This window comes from Ranitomeya variabilis, chromosome 1 (assembly GCF_051348905.1).
Source record: "Ranitomeya variabilis isolate aRanVar5 chromosome 1, aRanVar5.hap1, whole genome shotgun sequence".
In the NCBI taxonomy this organism is placed as follows: Eukaryota; Metazoa; Chordata; class Amphibia; order Anura; family Dendrobatidae; genus Ranitomeya; species Ranitomeya variabilis.
This window is the reverse complement of record NC_135232.1, coordinates 222620376-222640133: the sequence shown is the minus strand read 5'-3', so window position 1 is coordinate 222640133 and position 19758 is coordinate 222620376. Positions and strand designations below refer to the sequence as shown.

General features: G+C 46.0%; 1 protein-coding gene and 1 long non-coding RNA gene across 2 annotated transcripts in view; one reads left to right on the top strand and one right to left on the bottom strand.

The window, feature by feature from the left end:
- Positions 1-8804, bottom strand: part of TMEM120B (transmembrane protein 120B) — a 63723-nt gene extending 54919 nt beyond the window's left edge. The window contains exon 1 of the mRNA XM_077293035.1: positions 8333-8804. Within this exon, the coding sequence (XP_077149150.1) occupies positions 8333-8395 (63 nt within the window). The 5' untranslated portion in view covers positions 8396-8804. The remainder of the gene's footprint in view (positions 1-8332) is intronic.
- Positions 8682-14211, top strand: LOC143810156 (uncharacterized). Its single transcript, XR_013222679.1, has 2 exons — positions 8682-8885; positions 13078-14211. It is a non-coding gene; the product is annotated as an uncharacterized LOC143810156 (long non-coding RNA).
- Positions 14212-19758: the final 5547 nt, after the last annotated feature.

Here is a 19758-nt window from a genome sequence, read left to right as displayed (position 1 = left end):
AGTCTCCATTCCTTCGTATTCCCAGTGAGAGTGGGCAGTCACATGACCACACAGATGTGATTTGCATACTTGTGGCCACAGGCCGACTAGACAAGTTTGGTTTCTATTAGAAGTGAATTGAGAGAAAACAGACGGGTCTAATTGGCATGTGACTGCAGGAATCCAAATTGTGCACTGCACGATGATACGACTTGGCAGTTAGTCACAAAGACTGACTCCAGCCTTCAGTCCCAGACCTGGACATCCCCTCTTAAAATCATCTCTCTCATCAACATACCGTATAACCAAGACTAGTGCTGCCCAGAATGAGGTCCTGGCGTGCACCAATCATATTAACAGATCTAAAGGATCGGGTGAGGATATCCCGACGTCTAGTGGAGGAGAGTCGGGGGCCACCACACATGATATTAGCGGGGTCTGCCTATGTGTATCAGGTCATTCAGATTGTCAACCCCACCGGAGACAGCGACAGAGTACAATGTCTGGAAAGTGCTGTGGAATTGTTGGACAATTTAGGAGGTATAACGGATTTCCCTAAAAGACACAATCAGATGCAGAATGAAAATATGGATCTTACCAATTATATAGGGGTGGGCCCATGTCATCACAGGCTGCGGCACTCACCTACCAAGGTATCAGCTTCATAAAAGATTCCAACCATGGTTGTGTCATTCATTGTAGGTTGTACATGTGAATGGAGGGATATTATGCACTAGCACTCTATTGTGGGTTTTGTCCCATCCATCCTATCAGTACTTCATTGCACATGCACTTTACCAATAGGATTGCACCTTGGATACCCCATAGCTAGATTATACTAATGTACATACCTCTATATTCCATCTCCTTAATGATTTTGTGTCCAACCATTGTGGAACCTTATCATGTATACACTGTGTGACATAATTAACATGTCACTAATCTGATATTTGCCGTTTTGTGCAGCAATGTCACAATGTTCTACATACACACTGATTGTTATTTGTGAGCATAATTTACACTGCTCAAAAACTAAAGGGAACACTTTAACCCCTTCATGACCCAGCCTATTTTGGCCTTAATGACCTTGCCGTTTTTTGCAATTCTGACCAGTGTCCCTTTATGAGGTAATAACTCCGGAACGCTTCAAGGGATCCTAGCAATTCTGAGATTGTTTTTTCGTGACATATTGGGCTTCATGTTAGTGGTAAATTTAGGTCTATAATTTCTGAGTTTATTTGTGAAAAAAATGGAAATTTGGCAAAAAATTTGAAAATTTCGCAATTTTCACATTTTGAATTTTTATTCTGTTAAACCAGAGAGTTATGTGACACAAAATAGTTAATAAATAACGTTTCCCACATGTCTACTTTACATCAACACAATTTTGGAAACAATTTTTTTTTTTGCTAGGAAGTTATAAGGGTTAAAATTTGACCAGTGATTTCTCATTTTTACAACAAAATTTACAAAACCATTTTTTTTAGGGACCACCTCACATTTGAAGTCATTTTGAGGGTTCTATATGGCTGAAAATACCCAAAAGTGACACCATTCTAAAAACTGCACCCCTCAAGGTGCTCAAAACCACATTCAAGAAGTTTATTAACCCTTCAGGTGTTTCACAGCAGCAGAAGCAACATGGAAGTAAAAAATGAACATTTAACTTTTTAGTCACAAAAATGATCTTTTAGCAACAATTTTTTTTATTTTCCCAGCGGTAAAAGGAGAAACTGGACCACGGACGTTGTTGTCCAATTTGTCCTGAGTACGCCGATACCTCATATGTGGGGGTAAACCACTGTTTGGGCGCACGGCAGGGCTCGGAAGGGAAGGAGCGCCATTTGACTTTTTGAATGAAAAATTGGCTCCAATCTTTAGCGGACACCATGTCACGTTTGGAGAGCCCCCGTGTGCCTAAACATTGGAGCTCCCCCACAAGTGACCCCATTTTGGAAACTAGACCCCCCAAGGAACTTATCTAGAAGCATAGTGAGCACTTTAAACCCCCAGGTGCTTCACAAATTGTTCCGTAAAAATGAAAAAGTACTTTTTTTTCACAAAAAAATTATTTTAGCCTCAATTCTTTCATTTTCACATGGGCAACAGGATAAAATGGATCCTAAAATTTGTTGGGCAATTTCTCCTGAGTATGCCGATACCTCATATGTGGGGGTAAACCACTGTTTGGATGCACGGCAAGGCTCGGAAGGGGAGGCGTGCCATTTGACTTTTTGAATGGAAAATTAGCTCCAATCGTTAGCGGACACCATGTCGCGTTTGGAGAGCCCCTGTGTGCCTAAACATTGGAGCTCCCCTACAAGTGACCCCATTTTGGAAACTAGACCCCCCAAGGAACTTATCTAGATGCATAGTGAGCACTTACAACCCCCAGGTGCTTCACAGAAGTTTATAACGCAGAGCCGTGAAAATAAAAAAATAATTTTTCTTTCCTCAAAAATTATTTTTAGCCCAGAATTTTTTATTTTCCCAAGGATAATAGGAGAAATTGGACCCCAAATGTTGTTGTCCAGTTTGTCCTGAGTACGATGATACCCCATATGTGGGGGTAAACCACTGTTTGGGCGCACGGCAGGGCTCGGAAGGGAAGGCACGCCATTTGGCTTTTTGAATGGAAAATTAGCTCCAATCATTAGCGGACACCATGTCGCGTTTGGAGAGCCCCTGTGTGCCTAAACATTGGAGCTCCAGCACAAGTGACCCCATTTTGGAAACTAGACCTCCCAAGGAACTAAACTAGATGTGTGGTGAGCACTTTGAACCCCCAAGTGCTTCACAGAAGTTTATAACGCAGAGCCGTGAAAATAATAAACGTGTTTCCTTTCCTCAAAAATATTTTTTTAGCCCAGAATTTTTTATTTTTGCAAGAGTAACAGGAGAAATTGGACCCCAAAAGTTGTTGTCCAGTTTCTCCTGAGTACGCTGATACCCCATATGTGGGGGTAAACCACTGTTTGGGCACATGCCGGGGCTCGGAAGGGAAGTAGTGACGTTTTGGAATGCAGACTTTGATGGAATGGTCTGCGGGCATCATGTTACGTTTGCAGAGCCCCTGATATGCCTAAACAGTAGAAACCCCCCACAAGTGACCCCATTTTGGAAACTAGACCCCCCAAGGAACTAATCTAGATGTGTGGTGAGCACTTTCAATCCCCAAGTGCTTCACAGAAGTTTACAACGCAGAGCCGTGAAAATAAAAAATAATTGTTCTTTCCTCAAAAATTATGTTTTAGCAAGTAATTTTTTATTTTTGCAAGGGTAACAGGAGAAATTGGACCCCAACAGTTGTTGCCCAGTTTGTCCTGAGTACGCTGGTACCCCAAATGTGGGGGTAAACCACTGTTTGGGCGCACGTCGGGGCTTGGAAGGGCGGGAGCACCATTTGACTTTTTGAACGCAAGATTGACTGGAATCAATGGTGGCGCCATGTTGCGTTTGGAGACCCCTGATGTGCCTAAACAGTGGAAACCCCTCAATTCACATAACCCTAATCACAACCCTAACCCCAACACACCCCTAACCACAACCCTAACCGCAACACACCCGTAACCCTAATTCCAACCCTAATCCTAACCCTAATCCCAACCGTAACCCTAATCCCAACCCTAACCACAACTGTAACCCCAACACACCCCTAACCCTATCCGTAACCCTAACCACAAGCCTAATCTTAACCCTATTTCCAACCCTAGCCCTAATTCCAACCCTAACCCTAAGGCTATGTGCCCACATTGCAGATTCGTGTGAGATTTTTCCGCACCATATTTGAAAAATCCGCAGGTAAAAGGCACTGCGTTTTACCTGCAGGTTTACCGTGGATTTCCAGTGTTTTTTTGTGCGGATTTCACCTGCAGATTCTTATTTTGGAACAGGTGTAAAACGCTGCGGAATCCGCACAAAGAATTGACATGCTGCGGAAAATACAACGCAGCGTTTCTGCACGGAATTTTCCGCACCATGGGCACAGCGGATTTGGTTTTCCTTAGGTGTACATGGTACTGTAAACCTGATGGAAAACTGCTTCGAAGTCGCAGCGGCCGATCCGCTGCGGATCCGCGGCCGATCCGCTGCGGATCCGCTGCGGATCCGCTGCCGATCCGCTGCGGATCCGCGGCCGATCCGCTGCGGATCCGCGGCCGATCCGCTGCGGATCCGCGGCCGATCCGCTGCGGATCCGCTCTGTGTGCACATGCCATAACCCTACCCCTAACCCTACCCGTAACCCTAACCCTACCCCTAACCCTAGTTCTAACCCTAACCCTATTGGAAAAAGAAAAAAAAAATTTTCTTTATTTTATTATTGTCCCTATGGGGGTGATAAAGGGGGGGGTTTATTTATTATTTTTTTTATTTTGATCGCTGTGATAGAACCTACCACAGCGATCAAAATGTACTCGTAAGGAATCTGCCGACTGGCAGATTCGGCGGGCGTACTGAGCACGCGCCCGCCATTTTCCAAGATGGCGGCGCCCAGCGAGGAGACGGCCGGACACCGGGAGGATCGGTAAGTATGAAGGGGTGGTGGGGGGGTGGATCGGAGCACAGGGGGGGGGTGATCGGAGCACAGGGGGGGGGGATCTGAGCAAGGAGGGAGCGGACAGGAGGACGGGGGAGCCGGCAGGCGGACGGAGGGGACCGGACCCCATAACGGAGGACTGGGGGGGCGATCGGTGGGTGTGGGGGGGGGGGCACTTGAGTATTTCCAGCCATGGCCGATGATATTGCAGCATCGGCCATGGCTGGATTGTAATATTTCACCAGTTTTTTAGGTGAAATATTACAAATCGCTCTGATTGGCAGTTTCACTTTCAACAGCCAATCAGAGCGATCGTAGCCACGGGGGGGTGAAGCCACCCCCCCTGGGCTGAAGCACCACTCCCCCTGTCTCTGCAGATCGGGTAAAATCGGAGTTAACCCTTTCACCCGATCTGCAGGGACGCGATCATTCCATGACGCATACGCTGCGTCATAGGTCGCATTGGCACCGACTTTCATGACGCAGCGTATGCGTCAAAGGTCGTGAAGGGGTTAACAAAAGAGTATAACTCCAAGTACATCAAACTTCTGTGAAATCAAACTGTCCACTAAGGATATGTGTCCACGTTCAGGTTTGCTTCAGGCTTTGGTCAGGATTTTATGCAGGTAAAATCCTGACCAAAAATGCACCTGAGGTCACTGGCAGGTCACCTGCGGTGTTCCTGCGTGTTTTGCTCACTGTAGCAACATGCTGCGTTCTGAAAAAACACAACGCATGTGCGTTTTTGCGGGAAAAACGCATGCGTTTTTTAATGCACAGTGGAGACGGGATTTCATTAAATCTCCTCCACTATGCTGTAACATCTGGACGCTGCGTTTTTGACGCTGCGGCTCAGCGCTGCGTCAAAAACGCAGCGTTTCCTGAACGTGGACACATACCCTTAGGAAGCAACACTGTTTGACAATCAATTTCACATGCTGTTGTGCAAATGGAATAGACAACAGATGGAAATTATTGGCAATTATCAAGTCACACTCAATAAAGGAGTGGTTCTGCAGGTGGGGACCACAGACCACATCTCAGTACCAATGCTTTCTGGCTGATGTTTTGGTCACTTTTGAATGTTGGTTGTGCTTTCATACTCGTGGCAGCATGAGACGGACTCTACAACCCACACAAGTGGCTCAGGTAGTGCAGCTCATCCAGGATGGCACAGCAATGCGAGCTGGGGCAAAAAGGTTTGCTGTGTCTGTCAGCGTAGTGTCCGGAGGCGCTACAAGGAGACAGGCCAGTACACCAGGAGACTTGGAGGGGGCCGTAGGAGGGCAAAAACCCAGCAGCAGAACCGCTACCTCAGCCTTTGTGCAAGGAGGAACAGCAAGAGCACTGTAAGAGCCCTGCAAAATGACCTCCAGCAGGCAACAAATGTGCATGTGTCTGCACAAACGGTTAGAAACCGACTCCATGAAAATGGTCTGAGTGGCCGACGTCTACAGATGGGGGTTGTGCTTAAAGCCCAACAGTGTTCAGGATGCTTGGCATTTGCCACAGAACACCAGGATTGGCAAATTCGACACTGGCACCCTGTGCTCTAAATAGATGAAAGCAGGTTCACACTGAGCACGTGATAGACGTGACAGAATCTGGAGACGCCGTGGAGAGCGAACTGCTGCCTTCAACATCCTTCAGCATGACCGATTTGGCAGTGGGTCAGTAATGGTGTGGGGTGGCATTTATTTGGAGGGCCGCACAGCCCTCCATGTGCTCACCAGAGGTAGCCTGACTGCCATTAGGTACCGAGGTGAGATCCTCAGACCCCTTGTGAGACCATATGCTGGTGCGGTTGGCCCTGGATTCCTCCTAAGGCTACTTTCACACTAGCGTCGTGCACTGCACGTCGCTATGCGTCGTTTTGTAGAAAAAACGCATCCTGCAAAAGTGCTTGCTGGATGCGTTTTTTCTCCATAGACTTGCATTAGTGACGCAGTGCGACGTATTGACACACGTCGCAACCGTCGTGCGACGGTTGCGTCGGGCCGTCGCTACCAAAAAACGTTGCATGTAACGTTTTTTGGTGCGTCGTGTCCGCCATTTCTGACCGCGCATGCGCGGCCGGAACTCCACCCCCTCCTCCCCGCACCTCACAATGGGGCAGCAGATGCGTTGAAAAACAGCATCCGCTGCCCCCGTTGTGCGGCGCTTTCACTGCTTGCGTCGGTACGTCGCAACGACGCAATTCGTCGTGCGTCGTATGACGCTAGTGTGAAAGTAGCCTAATGCAGGACAATGCCAGGCCTCATGTGGCTGGAGTGTCAGCAGTTCCTGCAAGATGAAGGAATTCAAGCTATGGACTGGCCCGCCGGCGCACCACAGACTGTCCAGGAGTTGGCGGATGCTTTAGTTCAGGTCTTGGAGGAGATCCCTCAGTAGACCATCCACCGCCTCATCAGGAGCATGCCCAGGCATTGTAGGGAGATCATACAGGAACGTGGAGGCCACACACACTGCTTAGCATCATTTCCTTGTCTTAAGGCATTTCCACTGAAGTTGGATCATGTAACTTCATTTTCCACTTTGATTTTGAGCATCATTCCAACTCCAGACCTCCACTACACATTCCACTATGTAATGAATAAAGATTTACAACTGGAATATTTCAGTCAGTGATATCTAGGATGTGGGATTTTAGTGTTCCCTTTATTTTTGTGAGCAGTGTATTTTGATCCGCACTTTCTTATAACATCAGTGCATTACCCCTGATTAGCTATGTATTTCACAATAAATCATCATTGACGGTCATGTCGGTTCTGCACCATTCAGTTGATTTCTATATCTGGCCGTGTGCGCTTAGCGCAGTCCCAGTGCCATATAACGCGCCTACACATATTCCGCAGCGCTTTACAGGTTGCACATATTATCATCGCTGTCCCCGATGGGGCTCACAATCTAAATTCCCTATCAGTATGTCTTTGGAATGTGGGAGGAAACCCACGCAAACACGGGGAGAACATACAAACTCTTTGCAGATGTTGTCCTTGGTTGGGTTTGAACCCAGGACTCCAGCTGCAGTGCTAACCACTGAGCCACCGTGCTGCCCCATATATATAACGCGCCTACACCCGCCCCAGCGCCACATAACGCGCCTACAACTGCCCCAGCGCCACATAACGCGCCTACACCCGCCCCAGCGCCACATAACGAGCCTACACCCGCCCCAGCGCCATATAACGCGCCTACACCCGCCCCAGCGCCATATAACGAGCCTACACCCGCCCCAGCGCCATATAACGAGCCTACACCCGCCCCAGCGCCATATAACGCGCCTACACCCGCCCCAGCGCTATATAACGCGCCTACACCCGCCCCAGCGCTATATAACGCGCCTACACCCGCCCCAGCGCCATATAACGCGCCTACACCCGCCCCAGCGCCATATAACGCGCCTACACCCGCCCCAGCGCTATATAACGCGCCGACACCCGCCCCAGCGCCATATAACGCGCCTACACCCGCCCTTTATGTCTCTTTTCCTGATCTCACCGACATCAGATGTCTCTCCCCAAATGTTACACGGTCCTGTGATTTGTAATCCCGGCCATCCCTTTAATGAGGGAAGTAATCTGCATTGTGCTCATCCCCGGCTGCACACAGTAATGTGCTGGATGAGTGCAGTGCGGACGGAGCACACACGGCGGCAGCAGAGGAGCGCGCACTCGTCCAGGATCAGGCACGGGTATCCAGCAGGGTCTCGTACTGCAATCTCCTCTGTGCTTTAAAGGAGACCCTGCCGTAGCCCAACACAAAAGCCGCAGCACAAGGCACCAGTGTGCACAGTCCCCGCTCTCCGCCTCTCACCTGCAGCTGCCGGAATTCCTTCTCCAGTTCCCCCCATTCTTCCCGGCACTTGTGCAAGGACATGTTGGAGACGAGCAGCGTCCCGGCCTCCACAGCTACGCTCACATCTGACGTCACCTCTCCAGCTCTCGACGGCCGAAGCTGAGAGGCGGAGTCTGCGCAGGCGCACTGAGCCCTTGCCGGCTAGTACGCTCACGCAGGCGCGGATGTGCGGTGTTCGCTGTCTTCGCTTAGGGCTCTGGCCGTTCAACTGCTGCCTCTTGTGAGAGACCCGGGGACTGCAAATAGGTGGCTACATTGATAACTGGAAGGGAATCTGAGGCTCTGGGAAGCTACCCAATCAGCGCCGACATAAATAGCGGCTCTTGGAGTCTGATCTCGCGAGGTTTACACTATCCCGCGAGACCACTCTGCGCTCGAGCTGCGGATATCCGGGGGAACAGCCACAGGCAGCCTGGACACGGGGAATCCTGGAGCCCAGGCACAGGGGCTAGCACAGGGCAGAGGAGGTCTGGGCGCCACAGAGGGGGAGGAGCTCTAGTCCTGCTGACAGGTAAGTCATGAAAACTCCTCAATCCAGCAGGTTTATCCTCCAGCAGGCAAAGTTATGTGATGGCAATCGTGGGCAATGAGGCAATGTTCCTGGGGCCCTCAGCAGTAGTTTTAGGCAGGTAGCCATCAGCCCCCCCCCCCGTGGGGAGCAGTAACTATGCGACGCTAAAGCGATCCCGACAACGATCCGACCTTCAGGGATCGTTGCTGCGTCGCTATGTGGTCGCTGGTGAGATGTCAAACAGTGAGATCTCCAACGATCGCTGCTGCGATCTCACTGTTTGACATCTCACCAGCGACCTGTACAACGATGTCACATGGGAGCTATTATGACGATTCAGTGTCTGAGTCGTCAACGAGGTCGTTGGTAAGGTGTCAAACACAGCGATGTGTGCTACCCAGCGGGACCTCAACGATCAAAAAAAGGTCCAGGCCGTTCTGACACGACCAGCGATCTCACAGCAGGGGCCTGGTCGCTGCTACGTGTCACACATAGCGAGATCGCTACTGAGGTCGCTGTTGCGTCACAAAACTTGTGACTCAGCAGCGATCTCGCTTAGTGAGACAGGGGCTTTAGAGCAGCAGGTAGCCGTCCCCCCCCCCCCCGTAAGAGCAGCAGGTAGCCGTCCCTCTGCGGGGAGCAAACTCCTTTCCAACCTCTTAGTGCAAAAAGTTGCGCATGCTGCAGAAAACTGTAAGAATTTCTTGAGTACATACATTGGCTGGGACTACAGCACATTTGTGTAAATTTAGTAACTTTTAAGGCCAAGAAACATCTGGAGACCTTATACTCCGCCCACAATGACAAACCTTAAAAAATATAGCCGAACACATATACAAATTACTCAAATAAAAAGCCCTAAACCTATGTGTGCACTAATGTAATACCATACCTCCCAACTTATGAAGATGGGAAAGAGGGACAAAGTTTGTGGCGCGCAACGTACGCCACAACAAATTTTAGGCCACGCCTCTAACCACACCCATTCATAACTATTCACACCCATATCCACGTCCCAACCACACCCATTTAGCACTGCTGATCACACTGTTTCATAAACAATAATTATAAACAAAAAAATATGGCCACACATGATGCTCCATACTGTATAACGAGTTCAGGCTGCCCTGCAGTCCGAGGGTACAACAGTGTCAACCCGTACTATTTGTCAGCGTCTGAATGAAAAGGGACTGTATGGTAGGAGACCCAGGAAGACCCCACTTCTTACCCCGAGACATAAAAAAGCCAGGCTGGAGTTTGCCAAAACTTACCTGAAAAAGCCTAAAACGTTTTGGAAGAATGTTCTCTGGTTAGATGAGACAAAAGTGGGCAAAGGCATTAACATAGAGTTTACAGGAGAAAAAAGAGGCATTCAAAGAAAAGAACACGGTCCCTACAGTCAAACATGGCGGAGCTTCCCTGATGTTTTGGCTTTGCTTTGCTGCCTCTGGCACTGGACTGCTTGGCCGTGTGCATGGCATATGAAGTCTGAAGACTACCAACAAATTTTGCAGCATAATGTAGGGCCCAGTGTGAGAAAGCTGGGTCTCCCTCAGAGGTCATGGGTCTTCCAGCAGGACAATGACCCAAAACACACTTCAAAAAGCACTAGAAAATGGTTTGAGAGAAAGCACTGGAGACTTCTAAGGTGGCCAGCAATGAGTCCAGACCTGAATCCCATAGAACGCCTGTGGAGAGATCTAAAAATGGCAGTTTGGAGAAGGCACCCTTCAAATATCAGGGACCTGGAGCAGTTTGCCAAAGAAGAATGGTCTAAAATTCCAGCAGAGCATTGTAAGAAACTCATTGATGGTTACCGGAAGCGGTTGGTCGCAGTTATTTTGGCTAAAGGTTGTGCAACCAAGTGTTAGGGTGGGTTCACACTGTGTTGAACCCGTCCGTTAGACGGACTACGTTACACCGCGGCATAAACGCAGTGTAACGTAGTCCGTAACCCCGCCATTAAGGTCTATGTCGGACGCATCGCTAGCGCACGCCCACAATGGGCGTGCGCTAGCCATGTGCCGTCATTGAGTGACGGACCCTGAGACGCGGGCTGCAGCGTTTCAGGGTCCGTCACTGCTAGCGCAGATAGAGCTAGCAGATGCTCTATCTGCGCTAGCGATGGTGCCAAGTCGGCACTTGTGTTACAGCAGCCCGTTACCGTATGTGTTGAACGGGCTGCTGTAACGCAGTGTGAAACCGGCCTTAGGCTGAGGGTGCCAATACTTTTGTCTGGCCCATTTTTGGAGTTTTGTGCGAAATTATCAATTTTTTGCTTCATTCTCTTGTGTTTTTTCATTTAAGACAAATTAAATGAAGATAATCATACCAAATTTGTGATTGCAATCATTTTCAGGAAGAAACTGAGTTTTATCTGACAGAATTGCAGGGGTGTCAATACTTTTGGCCACAACTGTAGGGGCTCAGGAGTCTCACACTGGCTGCAAACTAGTCTGTGTGGCAACTAGGGCGAAGCGTTAGGCTAATTACCTGTGGCTGCTATCCCCATCACCTCCCTACAGTAATATTTTATCATTTCACATGTAGTCTTAAATGCTAGTTGCTACTGCTGCAGAGCCTCTGGATCAGTGACAGCTTTGTTAGGTATGGTTTGTCCTGATGAAGGGGGCGTCTGAACTCTGAAACGCGTTGAATAAGCCACGTTGAACCCTTACTATTCCTGGAATTATTCTGGCGGCAGCGCAATTATAATCCTCTTCTCCTTCTAAGTGTACACTTCTACCTGGTCCGGCACTGACCTATGTATCTGCAGCAGCCGCCATTATTATGTCTTTTATCGTCCTCACCAGGTGAGTAGTTCTTTTGGTGGGTGTACCCTTTGCAACGTGAGGTAGGACCCTATTGCGCTTTTTGTGTCTCCTTTTTTTATCTGCTTAGCTTTGTTAGGTTGGCATGATTGACAAGGACTTTTCCATCCTTAGCATCCCCCACCTTCATTGGATGGCATGAGGGTTGAAATTAGCAGCCGACATCCTACTACAATGTACATGTCTCCTTCCTGCTGTGTACAGATAGATGCTGCAGTTAGAGCTAGATGGGTCTCTCTGTCACCTCCATGTCACGCAACATGCCATCACATGGTGCCAACTGGCTGCCATGCCGGTTGTAGGCATAATGAAAGCTTGCCAGCCCGTCATAGCTGTCTGGATCATTTTGAAAAAACTGACCGTCACATCCAAACATAGACTAAGTGTGAACAGGTGCTGAACCTAGAGTCACCAACTCTTGTATAGTCAAGCAAATAAGGCAGCACACTGTAGCGCTGAAACATGCAAACACGAAAATTGAACAATTTTCGTGTTTCATGTTTGCATGTTTCAGCGCTACAGTGTGCTGCATTATTTGCTTGACTATATATATGAGTTAGTGACTCTAGGTTCAGCACCTGTTCACACTTAGTCTATGTTTGGATGTGACGGTCAGTTTTTTCAAATGTATTATTTAGCCTTCTGACCGAGCACTCCGCCTCTTAGTCACAGGTGTTTTAATTGCAGCAGGTCCATTACCCCTCCACAGAGAGAGATAATGTAGTCTAAGAAGAGGTTTCACAGGTACCCATTCAGAAGGAGGCGTTTATTCTCAGCGAGGAAAGGAAAGGAAAGCGTAGGACCTGGTATAAGAGAGATGCCGTAAAGTGGCTACCAGGTACACATAAATTTGGCCATTTTTATGTGCTAAACGCTCTCATTTTTCATATTTCTAGTGCAGTAATGCAGTTCAATTTTCGTGTTTCATGTTTGCATGTTTCAGCGCTACAGTGTGCTGCCTTATTTGCTTTAGCTGTGTGGATCATGACTGTTTGTTTGTTTGTTTTTTCTATATGCGATGTGAATGAAATTAAGCCTACAGTTGGATCTAACTGCTTAGTAACTGATAGGACGCTATACGTTACATATCACCCCTGTAAGAGTTGTGGCGCACTTGTTGGTCTAGTTGTGTGTCTTATGACAGCGGCTTGCAGATAAGGATGTTCTTACTTTCACATAAAGCTGGTAGCTGCACTGATGTTTTCTGTAGGACCCAGCATTTTCTAGTTGTGTCCCCAGGATTGATAACTTTCTCCAGGGTGCCACTTCCTATAGACAATGTGCACTGTGCCACAGGTTTAGTAACCTCAATGTATTCATCTGCTTGAGTCCATTTGAACATTGTTTTTCTTTTTTTCCAGGCAATACACAATGCCGGTTTGTTGGATTACAGGCTGTAAATACACCCCGGGACGGGTTCATAATGGCCATGAGATCAAACTGCACTCTTTTCCAAATTCATTGCCAAGAATAAAAGACTGGCTTCTACAAATGGGGCAAAAGTTCAAGGACATTGACAATGTCGCCAGACAAATTTTGGACAACAAGCAAAGGAAATGCAACAAGTTTCGCCTTTGTTCTCTGCACTTTTCTGATAACAGTTTTATCGTCAATGTTCTCAGTCGAACACTACGTCCAAATGCCGTCCCCACCATTTTTGATAATGTACCATTTAATTCACAAAAGGTGAATGAAGATTTATCTCTAAGAAAAACTTTCAAAAGGAAGAGAGAACAGAAAACGTCGCTTTGTGCGATGACCTCCCAATATCCGTCACTACCGCTGTCAATTAAGTCAGAAGTTCTGGACGATTTTCCATTGTATACTACATCAACTGAAAATGATATGGAAACCTGCAGTAATGCCAGCCAAGGCGAAGATCTGTCATCCGAAATAATAACTGTGTCCATTAAATCCGAAGATCTGGATGATTTGCCCGAAAACTCTACATCCACGGAAAGTCTAATAGAAAGCAGTGACAGTGCTGTAGATGAAAGTGAAAAGACAAAATCTCATCAGGATGCCCAAACTCAAACGGAGTTCACCTTCAAAAATTCCATTATTTACTTACTGGACAATGACTTCTTGACTGGCAATCCTCCAATCGACCCATGTGGTCCACCATACTGTTCCCTCCAGAATCCAATTGTGGCACTAAACTGTCTTATTCAGGCCCCTCGTAGCTCGTCATAGAAACTCATTAGTGCTGCCACTTCAGGACATGGTTGTTGTCCAATTTGGCGTTGTATTTTATCAGATTATCTGCTTTACATTGCTGATTTTGTAGAAACTGTATACTTGCTCTATACATCTTTTACACCCAACTATGTATGAGTGAGGCATACTTTTATTTATCCCTTACAAGTATTAGTTATTTACTACTGTAACACTCCAGTACCTTTGTTCCAAGGCGCAAGCCAGTTCCACCAGCTCCCTCGTGCTGGAAATGATCTATAGCCTACTTTCTGTATTAAAGTTGTCCTTTCTCTCTTGTTCATCTCTTCCAAAGCTTCAGTTCTTCCTACAAATGATCGAAAGCTTTTCATATCACAGTTCCTTTAGAAGGGTTATGCTCTGATGTAGGAGTGCGCCACTACCCAGCCAGAGTGGCAGTTCAGTCCAGCAGTATGGATGCGTAGCTGGCCCAAACTGTTCACGATCGCATGCTAAAGGAAGCACAATTGTCTCTGCTGCATTAAAGAAGCCAAAAGTGAAACTGAAAGAAATGAACTGGAGTATAAGATGGTGTACATGCAATGTGTAGGAGCATGTTCACATTGGCCATTAAACAGATCAAACCAAAGACAGAAATCAAATGAATGTATACCCTGCTGTAAGTATGTAAAAAGCAACAGTGCATATAAATATTATAGGGTACATAGTAAACGCCATTTTTGATTTAAAAAAAAAAAAAAAAAAAGTGTAAAGGCCATCCCACCAGTGTCAAGGTATACCCAGTTTTCTTGAGCTGGGCATTACGTTTATATAGGTTCCCATTGTTTAGTGTCCACAGTTAGGCCCTGGTCCTGCTCTGCCCTTATTCACATTGAGGTAATTTTGACACCTGTTAAGGTTTTTGAGTCAGGGCTGTGGAGTTGGTATAAAATGGACCGAATCCTAAAATATATAATACATTGGGTCCAGTAGAACAATGCACGATGTGCTGTAAATGTCTTCATAAGAATTTTGGAAAGTTATGAAATGTCCTATAAATGTCTGTTCTGTTCCTGATCTAAGGATATTGGCTTTTAGTTGAGATGAATCTGTGCTGCGCTTTATGCACATGCTCAGTAGTGAGGGAGTGCTGTGGAGTTGGAAGTCAGGGAAATTGAGGAGTCGGAGGTTTTGCTTATTGACTCCACAGCCCTGCTTTTAATACTTGAGGCTAGGACGTTCTGACTGGGTACATCTTGACCCTGGTGAGATGGCTTTTACGTACTAGTATATTGTGTACAAGCTCTATTGGAAAGAACTTGTAAGCTCTGCACATGTGCGGTGACTGCAGGCGTGGATGGTCCAATAAGAACCAGAGTACAGGTAATAAAAATGACATTTTTCAGTGGAGGGAGGACAGGAGAAATTTTAAAAACTAATATATTTGGGAAAATTACAAGCACTATACAATTGTTCATCACTAAAGGTGAAGATAACCATTTTAATACTGACTTAATTTGCAGTATTTTTCAGAAATACGCAGTGTGAACTTAACGTTTTATAAAGCCAAATGTTTCAATAAACTACGGTAGTTAAAATATAAAATGGACTACAAACAATGTCAGGAAAAAAAGCATAAGTGAATCAAAAACACTCATAATACATTGTTGTTTGTTAGAAGTGTTTCTCTTAGTGTATGTGTAGCACAAACTGTTGTGCCACACATAATCAGTGCTGTGCTGTGAACTCTGATGTAGCTGTACTATGTCATCGTAAAGCTTCATTCAGATGTCTAACGCAGGGTTTACAATGAAATGGCTAATTTCTGCATCTAATCCCATCCTATAAAAAAATAAAAACGTAAAAAATGCAGTTGTTATCCAGGTATGAATCATAGAAAGATAAGGGTGAGATACCTTGAGAGGTGTGTAACACAACCACTGTATGGCATAACTACCAGCTGTGGCAATATCCACAGGGATCAATTCGTATATAAAAAGGAAAAAGTGGATTTCAGATGGGCTGCTGGTTCCAACATCCAAAGACAATTAAATGAAAGTGGTTTATTATCAATGCGTTTCAGAATTAGTCCTTCCTCAGGACTACCACATACTCCATTTCCAGCCTATGTTAATAACAGACATGATGTAGTAAATCATTATTGGTAGTAAGTATATGTGTTTATTCACAGGTATTTTATCAAGATTCTTTTGTTAAAGAGAATGTCAGCACATTTGGGTATGTGCACACGTAGTTTTGAGCTCTGTGGATTTTTCCGCAGCGGATTTGTGAAATCTGCAGGTAAAAGGCACTGCGGTTTACCTGCGGATTTACCATGGATTTTGTGCGGATTCCTATTATGGAGCAGGTGTAAACCGCTGCGGAATCCGCACAAAGAATTGACATGCTGCGGAATGTAACCCGCAGTGTTTCCGCGCGTTATTTTCCGCAGCATGGGCACAGCGGATTGCGTTTTCCATAGGTTTACATTGTACTGTAAACGCATTGAAAGCTGCTGCGGATCTGCAGCAAAATCCGCAACGTGTGCACATAGCCTTTTTGTAATGTAAAGTAACGACATGGTTGTGCCGTAATACTGATTACATTGATACCTTTTGGTGAAGAAATCTGCTTTATGGTTCTTCTGTAATCAGCATTTGAAGTTTTCTACTAATTAGATTTCGATGCACAGGGGCCGAACTGTATACTGGGTCTTCTCACTGTCTGGGATTCCCAGCCCGTGAGACAGATCACTGCTGAGAGCTCAAACAGGAGGCTTCATTCACACCCTGGAGGCAGGTGGAGGGGTCAGGGAAGAGAAGACCCTGTACACAGTGCGGCCCCCTCTGCACGAAGATCTAATTAGCAGAAAACTTCAAATGATGATTAAAGAACATAGCGGATTTCTTCACCGACGATATCAGTGTAATCCGTATTACAGCGCCACTACTGCCATGGCTTTACTTTACATTACAAAAGTGCTGACTGATACTATTTAAAGAGAATGTCATTTGCATATATGAAAAATGTATTATTGTTTTTAACCTGTGCACAAACTTTCAGTGATTGGCCCAGCTCGATGGATATAAGCAGATGGGTTGTAAAAAGCGTTTTTTTGCCATAAGGGTTGTAGCAATGATTCAGACTGCTCTTTTGTCAGTGTTCCATGAATACGTTTTTAAAGTCTGGAAGTGGATTATCCCGTGCTCCTTTGTGGAAAAAAACAACTCAAAGGGCAATGAGCTGGCAATATACAATTTTTGATTCTGGCATGGAGATAGTTACATTAGCGTATTGTTCGACAAGTTATGAATTCTTATCTGTGCTTTTTTTTTTTTTTTTTTAGCCCTCAGATTGGGATGAGAAAAAAAAATCACTGCATACTATGATTGTCCTCGTATCTCTCGGACGAGACTTGCCAATGCAAGTACAGTGGGGGAAAAAAGTAGTTAGTCACCAATTGTGCAAGTTCTCCCACTTAAAAAGATGAGAGAGGCCTGTAATTGACATCATAGGTAGACTACATCTATGAGGGTCAAATTGAGAAAATAAATCCAGAAAATCACCTTGTCTGATTTCTATTTTGCAAATCTACTATATAATTGTCTAAGGGTCACTTCCGTCTGTCTGTCCTTCTGTCTGTCGCGGTTATTCGTTCGCTGATTGGTCTCGGCAGCTGCCTGTCATGGCTGCCGCGACCAATCAGCGACGCACACAGTCCGGAAGAAAATGGCCGCTCCTTACTCCCCGCACTCACTGCCCGCATACACCCCTCCGCTCACACAGGGTTAATGGCAGCGGTAATGGACCGCGTTATGCCGCGGTGTAATGCAGTCCGTTACCGCTGCTATTAACCCTGTTTGACCAACTTTTTACTATTCATGCTGCCTATGCGGCATGAATAGTAAAACGAATGTTAAAAATAATTTAAAAAAAAATCGTTAGATACTCACCTTCCGGAGCCCCTCGGATCCAGAACCGGCCTTTCCCGCTTGCGAGGCTCCGGTGACTGCTCCATGCTGCGATCTCGCGAGATGATGACGTTGCGGTCTCGCGAGACCGCTACGTCATCATCTCGCGAGACCGCAGCATGGAGCAGGCACCGGAGCGTTGCAAGCGGGAAAGGCCGGTTCTGGATCCGGAGGCTCCGGAAGGTGAGTATATAACTATTTTTTTATTTTATTTCTTTTTTTAACAGGAATATGATGCCCACATTGCTATATACTACGTGGGCTGTGCAATGTACTACGTGGGCTGTGCAATGTACTACGTGGGCTGTGCAATGTACTACGTGGGCTGTGCAATGTACTACGTGGGCTGTGCAATGTACTACGTGGGCTGTGCAATGTACTACGTGGGCTGTGCAATGTACTACGTGGGCTGTGCAATGTACTACGTGGGCTGTGCAATGTACTACGTGGGCTGTGCAATGTACTACGTGGGCTGTGCAATGTACTACGTGGGCTGTGCAATGTACTACGTGGGCTGTGCAATGTACTACGTGGGCTGTGCAATGTACTACGTGGGCTGTGCAATGTACTACGTGGGCTGTGCAATGTACTACGTGGGCTGTGCAATGTACTACGTGGGCTGTGCAATGTACTACGTGGGCTGTGCAATGTACTACGTGGGCTGCGCAATGTATGACGTGGGCTGCGCAATATAATACGTGGGCTGTGCTATACACTACGCATACATATTCTAGAATACCCGATGCGTTAGAATCGGGCCACCATCTAGTTATGATAAACATAAAGCACCAACCCATTTCTTCAACCCCTAGAATGGGAAACACTTCAAAATTAATATAAACATACTGACGCTAGAGTTATTAGACTCGCATAGTCAAGAAGCGTTGAATTTTTAACAAATACCTTTATTAACATATAAAATACAAATACACGTGGTTAACCCCTTCATGACCCAGCCTATTTTGGCCTTAATGACCTTGCCATTTTTTGCAATTCTGACCAGTGTCCCTTTATGAGGTAATAACTCAGGAACGCTTCAACGGATCCTTGCGGTTCTGAGATTGTTTTTTCGTGACATATTGGGCTTCATGTTAGTGGTAAATTTAGGTCGATAATTTCTGAGTTTATTTGTGAAAAAAACGGAAATTTGGCGAAAAATTTGAAAATTTTGCAATTTTCACATTTTGAATTTTTATTCTGTTAAACCAGAGAGTTATGTGACACAAAATAGTTAATAAATAACATTTCCCACATGTCTACTTTACATCAGCACAATTTTGGAAACAAAATTTTTTTTTGCTAGGAAGTTATAAGGGTTAAAATTTGACCAGTGATTTCTCATTTTTACAACAAAATTTACAAAACTATTTTTTTTAGGGACCACCTCACATTTGAAGTCAGTTTGAGGGTTCTATATGGCTAAAAATACCCAAAAGTGACACCATTCTAAAAACTGCACCCCTCAAGGTGCTCAAAACCACATTCAAGAAGTTTATTAACCCTTCAGGTGTTTCACAGCAGCAGAAGCAACATGGAAGTAAAAAATGAACATTTAACTTTTTAGTCACAAAAATGATCTTTTCGCAACAATTTTTTTATTTTCCCAAGGGTAAAAGGAGAAACTGGACCACGAATGTTGTTGTCCAATTTGTCCTGAGTACGCTGATACCTCATATGTGGGGGTAAACCACTGTTTGGGCGCACGGCAGGGCTCGGAAGGGAAGGAGCGCCATTTGACTTTTTGAATGAAAAATTGGCTCCAATCTTTAGCGGACACCATGTCGCGTTTGGAGAGCCCCCGTGTGCCTAAACATTGGAGCTCCCCCACAAGTGACCCCATTTTGGAAACTAGACCCCCCAAGGAACTTATCTAGATGCACAGTGAGCACTTTAAAACCCCAGGTGCTTCACAAATTA